The sequence below is a fragment of the Priapulus caudatus genome, unplaced genomic scaffold (genome assembly GCF_000485595.1).
Source record: "Priapulus caudatus unplaced genomic scaffold, Priapulus_caudatus-5.0.1 Scaffold15, whole genome shotgun sequence".
NCBI classification, from domain to species: domain Eukaryota; kingdom Metazoa; phylum Priapulida; class Priapulimorpha; order Priapulimorphida; family Priapulidae; genus Priapulus; species Priapulus caudatus.
The window spans coordinates 311,693-319,863 of NW_014577076.1; the positions used below are offsets into that span (position 1 = coordinate 311,693).

Below are 8,171 nucleotides of genomic sequence, written 5' to 3' on the forward strand. Positions count from 1 at the left end.
TATGAGTCTGAGAGAGAGGAGTGCGCCGCGCGTCATGTGTTGTGTGTGTGCCTGTTGTGTGAGACGAGAGATAGATGAGAACGAGGAGAGGAGGAGTTGTGCGTGCTTTGTGTTGTGTGTGTGTGAGAGAGAGAGAGAGAGAGAAAGAGAGATGAGACCGAGAGAGATGAGAGAGAGAGAGAGAGCGATAGATCCAGAGAGGCGGGAGTGTGCGCGCGCCGAGACATGTGTGTGACGAGATGAGAGAAATGAGAGAGAGGAGAGAAAGAGAGATAGAGAAAGGCAGAGCGAGCGTGTTGCGTTGTGTTCTTCACTACCCCAGATCATTATGGACCTCGTGTTGTATGTGTGTTGATGTGAGAGAGAGAGAGAGAGAGATGAGAGAGAGAGGAGAAGAGAGAGAGAAGAGGGGAGAGGAGAGAGAGAGAGATGTGTGGTTTTGTGTTGTGTCGTTGTGGGCCGAATGTTTGGCGCCGCGCCGTGTGTGTGCCTACAGTGTTGGTGGATCGACCCTGAATGTGTGTTTTATCGTTGAGATGAGAGAGAGCAGAGAAAGAGATGCGATGAGAGAGAGAGAGAGAGTGTGCGTTTGTTTATGTTGTGGTGTGACACAGAGCAAGAAAGAACAAAGGGATCACGCCATGCTCAGCGAAAAGCCGTTGCGGACCAACGTTGGCAATCTGACGTTGCAGCCAACGTTGGCAATTATGGCAGTTGGGCAACGTTGGCACGCTGAGGCAAAAGACGTTGGATCAACGTTGGCTGTCTGACGCTTGGCCAACGTTGGGCCAACGGTGGCCAACGTTAGCATGAGCTTGCAGACAGCCGTTGGCCCCCAACTTGGCCCAACGTCAGATGTTATCTGGAATTTACCGCTAAATGTTCCGCTAAAAAGTCCTGTTGGCTGAAGTCCACACTCAAAAGGAAAAAAGGGGGGCGGGGGGAGGGGGGGGGGGGAAACCCTTTGTTATTGGCGTCAATGAAAATGTGGTAAGACAACCCGCAAAATTATGCCTTTACGCATATTATGATTTTAGTTATTTCAAGACACAAAATAAACAAGTTTTCATTAGGCGGCCATCTTGAAATCCAATGAAGTGGCCGCCAATCCTATGCGCTTTTCCTAAAAGTGTCCATAACTGGGTTTTCCACTATCCCGAAATGCTGGGTATAGAACAGCAAAATTATGTTCTCTACGACGTCTTGGAGTCTAGTTTATTCAAAATAACACAATTTCACTGGCGCGATATTGAAATCCAATATGGCCGCCATCCTAGTTTTCTCATAGTGTGATAATTGGGTTCTCCACTATCGAAAATGTGGGTATAGCCACCAACATTATGTCTTCTACGACGTCTGGAGGGACAGATATTTCAGAAAATCCATTTTTCGCTGGGTCATTTTGGATTTCAAGATGGCCGCCACAATACGCAAAAGTCAGCTGCGAAACATACCCAGTGGAACTCCCCAAGTATCATAGAAAATGATATTTACCCGTTTCCACTCTACCCAAAAAGTTTTTTTGGCTCATCCTTATTTTGGATATCTGCCCCTGACTATATGGCCCACCACCCGGGTTGGGGGTTCAATCTAGTTAAAAATCCAAAAAGTGAACTATAATCATAAATTAATACCACTTTTTTAGGGGTTTTCAAGGTCTGGGAAATCTGATTCTATTTTACTGCGCAGTGATTGAGGTCCAAGTCATCTCTTCAAAGTTACCCAAGGTCATTTTTGGGCGTCAAATATGTCATTTTTTATGTTTTTTTGTTATATTATACACGCACCTCATTTATCAGTTTCCGGGGTTGAGGTAACCGAATCTGACCTTATTTGAACATTTGAGGCAATATTGCAAGTCAGGTCACGATAGAGCGTCACCCACCGGAGAGGTGAATCGTACGTCAATTATAGGATAAAAAACAAAAGTGCTAGAATCAGACAATAATACCCCTTTTTAGAGCGTTTGTGGCCTCTGAGCAATCCGCATTTCTGATCTTATTTATAGGATTCGAAGTCAAGAAGTCACCCCTCAAGGTCACCCTAAAGCGTCATTTTGGGGTCAAACCAGTTCTGGCGTCCTGTGTCACCCACATCCAAAAACGTTTAGAGATTTTTTGTCCACAGAAACACGTTGTTTAGCAGAACACACTGCAGCGACAACGACCGACCGTAACGACAAACGACTTTTCACGGAAAATTAGCAACTATAATTGTTTCCTATGTATAATGAGCCCATTGCACACTGACGCAGGGCTCGACTTTAACCAGTGGCCGGGCCTGCCAATTGGCCACCTGAAAACGGCGTCGGCCCACCTGAAAACTGTCGGCGTTAGGTGGCCCGCCTGGCCACCACTAAAAAAATAAGGCCGTGGCGCATGCGCCTACGCGACGCTTCCGGACGCAGGAGCCGCCTAGGCTTATAGGCCGTCCGGACATCCAATCTCACACAGAGAATCTTGCCCGAACACGTACACGCATGATTTGGCGCAAGGACGCGACGCTCTGCTGCATTCCGAGTGTGTGTGTAAGCGTGTGTGTGTGTGCTGTGTGTGTGTGTGAGTTGCGTGTTGCGTGTGCGCGTAGTGTGTTGTGCGTGTGTGTGTGCGTGGTGTGTGCGCCTGTGCGTTGTGCCGTGCGCGTGCGGCCGTGTGTGTGTGTACGTGTGGTTTACTGGAAGCAGATTCTGAGAATGGAATCGCACAGAAAAACAAGATGCTTTATTGGCATCCCTGACTGGCCGCACGCGATAGTTGTGGAGAGGTTCGCAGGGCCATCCACGGACCACCTATCACTCAATTTTCCACTGCCCTCATCATGAGAAGGACACAGCTTGCAAGTCAAGTTTCGAATGGATGTACTATCGTTCATCGAGGTGGTCGAGCAGCTAGGCAACCCTTTCTTTACTACAGCTCAGGAGCTTGCTTAGCAACTCGATACACAGTAATTTCACGGAACCAGGCTCGTTGCTAATTCTTTATTCTTCAAATCCATGAAGCGGCCAAGGCCCTTCATGCGAATAGACTCATTGAAAAGGCTGGGGAAAAAAGCTTCGGAGTACCGGTATCTGGATACCATCAAGGCGAAACACATGCTAACATTCGCCAACCGGACCCTGACCCCAAAAAAGGCAAGAAGGACACTGCGCATACAGAGCCAGAATTATGACCTTAATCACGGCAAACTTTTCCTACTCACTTCAGTCGTTGTCCCGATGCAGACATGACAGACTTCTTTCGTGCTGGAAAATCAGAGAGAGCACCAAGCTTGCGCCGGTAATTGAGGGTCGCGCGACTCTGGGACGAAGTCACATTCTTCAATGCCTCAATGCCACCCACTGGCGCAACAGCGTACTGCCCAAAAAGCCACGTTGGTGGTGTTGGATATGCGCAGCAGTGGTCCACATGGTGCGCCCCACAACAGCCAAACATTCAGCAGAGTATGTGCCGCTTCACATTGTACCTTTCTGGAGCGCCCAAATGAAGAGTGGTACCCAACGCATCGACGCTGTATGGGATAATTACCCCGAGGAAAATAACCTCAAAGCTCTCACGCAGCTACGACGTGGGAAGGGCCCACGGACAAGAGTCGGCGATGGCAGCACTCAAATCCCGAAGCATGAATGGTCCAGTTGCTTCCTAAAAATTGAGGAGAACAAGAAGGAGCTCTTCTCATTCATCAGCACAGAGATCTCCAAGAACGACATGGGTGGAAAGCTCCTCCTGAGTACCCGTTTCGAGACCGTGCTCTCCAACAAGCATTGTGACCTCACAACACTTCAGCCGTGCAACCATTCCGAGGCGGACACAAGGATCTTACTGCATCTGGCACATGCCGCAGAGCAGGGTCATACAACAGCCTATGTTCGCACGGTGGACAGCGATGTCGTGGTTTTGGCAATCCGGTTTTTCGAGACCCTCGGCCTATCAGAGCTCTGGGTGGGGTTCGGTACTGGTAAAAAGTACCGTGATATTCCAGTCCATACCATCGGCTCCAATCTCGGTCCTTCAAAGTTCTTGGCACTACCCCTCTTCCACAGCCTAACAGGATGTGACACGACTTCACAGTTTCTTGGATGTGGCAAGAAGACCGCCTGGGCAGCCTGGAAAAGCATGCCGGACCTCACCGACACACTAGTGGCTCTCACACGCGACCCTGACCTCTTCAGTCTGGTGTCTGTATATATGCAGAAGATCGAACGCTTCGTGGTACTCATGTACAGCAAGGGGTGTGGTGCAGCTGGTGTCAATGAGGCCAGGCATCGCCTCTTCACCACTGGAAGCAGATCACTGGAAAATATTCCACCTACCCAAGCAGCACTGTTCCAGCATGTGAAGCGAGCGTTACTACAGGCACATTTTTACTGGAGTCAGACCACCTCGATCCAGCAAGAAATTCCTGACTTCAGTGAGTGGGGATGGCACAAAGATGGCACCAGTACATGGCAACCACTATGGACCACTCTCAGCGACGCTTCAGTGGCATGTGCCATTCTCTTGCACTGCGGCTGCCTCAAGCCATGCACAGGAAGGTGCAAATGCAACCGCGCCGGTGTCCGATGTACGGCCCTTTGCAAATGCGAAGGTGGGTGCGTTAATAGCGAAGATGACCAGTAGTAATACTTTAGTCTGAATTACTTTAATAAAAATTGATTCCTGAATAATCTTTGTTTATTTTTTAGTAGTACACTGCTGAGCTTTGACCTTTGACCCCAAAATGTGGTCACTATGTCCTCAAATCGCCAAAATAAGATCAGAATCGGATTCTCAGAGGCCACAAATCCCTAAAAAGTGGTATTATGTCTAATTCTTAGTGTTTAATGTTTTTTACCTATAATTGACGTACGATTCACCTCTCGGTCGGGTGACCTCTATCGTGACCCTGACATGCAATATTGCCTCAAATCGTTCAAATAAGGTCAGATTCGGGTTACTCAACCCCGGAAACCGATAAAATGAGGTGCTGTTTGTATATATTGACAAAAAACACTAAAAATGACATATTTGACCCCAAAATGACCTTTAGGGTGACCTTGAGGGGTGACCTTGACCTCAAATCACTGAAGTAAGATCAGAATCAGATTCCCAGACCTTGAAAACCCCTAAAAAGTGGTATTATTTATGATTATAGATCTTTTGGATGTTTAACTAGATTGCCCCCCAACCCGGGTGGTGGCCATATTGGAATTTGCCAATATGGTGGCCCCGGGGGGCGAATTTTTTTTTCCTACACGTTATATCCATCGGGCTCATCTGATTGGCTGCTTTAATTTGACCACACCATAGATAGTGTTTGGGATACGACAGATAGTATATAAGCCGATTAGTTTGTGTATAGTTTAGTTAGTATAGTTTGTTAGAGTTTGTTATATAGTTATATATAGTTATATAGTTGTTTTATAGTTTGTTAGTATAGTTTAGTTTTTTTATAGTTAGTGTTGGGCTTCGGGTTAGGGTTAGGGTTAGGATTAGGGTTAGGGTTAGGATTAGGGTTAGGGTTAGGGTTAGGGTTAGGGTTAGAATTTTTGCATCATTCTTTGATATACGGAAAGTATGATGCGGAAGTTGATATGCGTATATCAAGCCCAATGGATATAACGTGTAGGAAAAAAAAATTCGCCCCCGGGGGCGCCCATTCCGGCGCCCGCCAGAAATCAAAAAAGTATGGTATTGGCAACATCTGGGCCAAATTTGGTGCGTTTGGAAGAATGTGAACCAAAATATCCCTAACACCCCTGACTACAAGTGAAATGTTTTGAAATGACTTATTTTTGGTCTTTATTGTCTGCAATTAATCCATGTTATCTAGATGAATATAATTCGGATTTATTGATGTATGAAATGATAACATTGACATTTTCGCTGCCACGGTTGATTTTCAACGGCGACAAACTTTAAAGTCAAGTGCGTGATGTCAGAGTGGGGATGTCAGACTCTTGGCGTCATCACAATAAAAGATAGACACATATGTGTATATCTAGTTTCCGGTTGCTAACCACGGTTTTTTTTATTGTTTTCGTTTGCAGGGTTGGAAAGGATGCCTGTTGACATTCCTGTTCAAGTCAAATCGTTAGATCTCACATTCACATACATCAAAGACATCAATATTTCTGAAATGGCTCGCCTGACAGATCTAGAACTTTTTTGGTATCTTCCAAACTATCTACCGCAAAACTGGAAAAGTACAGAAGACGGTTGGCAGGTCATGGACAAACATACATTTTCCGGAAACCGTAAGCTACGTGTTCTGGTTTTTGAGGCTGGCCAATACCGATCGATGCCTGCCGATTTCATACTGGCAAGCAACTTGACAAAACTTGAAGTTTTAAAAGGCTCATTTCAAGGCATGACAGAAGAGCTTTTGTATCAGATTACATCAATTTGTCCATTACTGCACGAGCTAGACATATGGGGTAATGATCTAGCAGTAACGCCAAGCGATGTAGGCCCCATCGCATGGACGAAGTATAATACAAGTTCCAGGCCACATCGTTGCAATTTAAGAAGGGTATCGGGAATAGGCAGTGTTATAATGCGCAACAACACGTTTATCGGCGATTTAGCTTCAGCAGTCTTTGGAGCCTGCCCTTTGCACACACTTGAGCTCACCTCTCTCAACAACGGCCTGGTATTCGAGCCTTCCTTCTTTGACAACCTGCCGAAGAAGTTGAACATCACCCTACATTATCAATATACGGATAATGTGAGAGACTATATATCGATGCGAAGTTTGATGTCTAGCCTTGAAAGAAGCCACACCATGGCCGTGAATTTGTCGCTGCCGGAGTCAGGAGCACCAGTCAACGTCGTGCTCGCTATGATACGCGACCACAACGTAACCGAAAAACTCGTGGGGCTCAGTATGGACGTGCGAAATTGCAATAGCACCTGCATGCAAACTTCTGCGAGTCTCCTGCGGACGTCATTTTTTAATTTACGCACGGTCTCTCTGGTGGGATTCTCTGGCGTTACGGCTATAGATATACAAGAATGGTTTCCCAGCAATATGCAATCTATCACATTGCGTAGCTCTGGAAGCAACGGTGACATTATGTTTGTTCTTCCCGACGCTGGTAGAATTCTAGCCAACTTAACAAAATTAGAAATTGATGGGCCAGAATTTTATTGCAGTTGTGATAATACTCAGAGGTGGCCTGAATGTGTGGGGACGGATCTGTGTGCAGGTTCAATTATAACATTTTCCAGTTGCCCTAACATAATCCAACTAAGTTTATCGTTTGCACCTCGAAATCGAGAGCCTGGCATTATCAGCTATGCGGGGACAGGTTACAAATTTTCATATTCGTTTTCATCTCTACATTCCCTAAGAATATTAACGCTGAATCAATACCACTTGTGTAATGAAAGCAGTGTATACGCGCAGAACCCAATAGAAAGTTTAGTCCTAGCAGAACTATACTTTATAAATGGAATCATGTGTCTTGAAAAGGACAACTTTGGCATCCCAGTGGCGTGTCCTGGATTAACTAAACTGTCCATTGCGCATACAACTATTCGCAGTGTTGTCGACTATGATTTGCGACAATATATGTTACGAGACTTTTTTAAATATCACCCGAATTTGACGTACCTGGATATGACGGGAACTCGCTTCAGCATCGACGACTCATCAGAGTGGCTAACTACCAGCGACCTAGAAGCCATATCTTCTCTAGATCATTTAAGGGTCCTCCGGCTGCGAGACACCGGTATCAGCTCTATTCCCGACAGCTTTGCACGTCTTCAACTAAAGGTATTTACCTACGAATAGCTACGATTATTTACGATAATCTTCCCTTGCGGCTAAGAGAATTTCATTTACGGCAGCTAACATTTGAAGCCCTGTATAAAGTTACACAGTAGAGCGACCGCGTGCTCGTGTGCGGATAGGCAACAATGATTTACACATTGACATTCAGCAGACAAGCCCTTTGCTCTAAAAACTTAAGTGATAACTGTCACGAAAATCAGATTTGTTTCCATGTTGTGTCTTCCTCTATTCGCGTTTTAACAGCGCTCAGTGCGTCACTTGCTGTTAACCTAAGCCATATATACTGCCATAGTACTGCCACACTGCGTGAGCCGCGTATGTGTGTGTGTGTGTGTGTGTGTGTGTGTGTGTGTGTGTGTGTGTGTGTGTGTGTGTGTGTGTGTGTGTGTGTGTGTCGACGG

General features: G+C 46.1%; 1 protein-coding gene and 1 long non-coding RNA gene across 2 annotated transcripts in view; one reads left to right on the top strand and one right to left on the bottom strand.

Moving 5' to 3' along the window:
- LOC106809736 overlaps positions 1 to 8,171 on the top strand; it is a 17,227-nt gene that overhangs the window by 6,316 nt on the left and 2,740 nt on the right. Inside the window, exon 2 of the mRNA XM_014812928.1 lies at positions 6,026 to 7,752. Within this exon, the coding sequence (XP_014668414.1) occupies positions 6,026 to 7,752 (1,727 nt within the window). The remainder of the gene's footprint in view (positions 1 to 6,025; positions 7,753 to 8,171) is intronic.
- Positions 7,303 to 8,171, bottom strand: part of LOC106809775 — a 5,161-nt gene continuing 4,292 nt past the window's right edge. The window contains exon 3 of the long non-coding RNA XR_001393906.1: positions 7,303 to 7,314. This is a non-coding gene — a long non-coding RNA (uncharacterized LOC106809775). The remainder of the gene's footprint in view (positions 7,315 to 8,171) is intronic.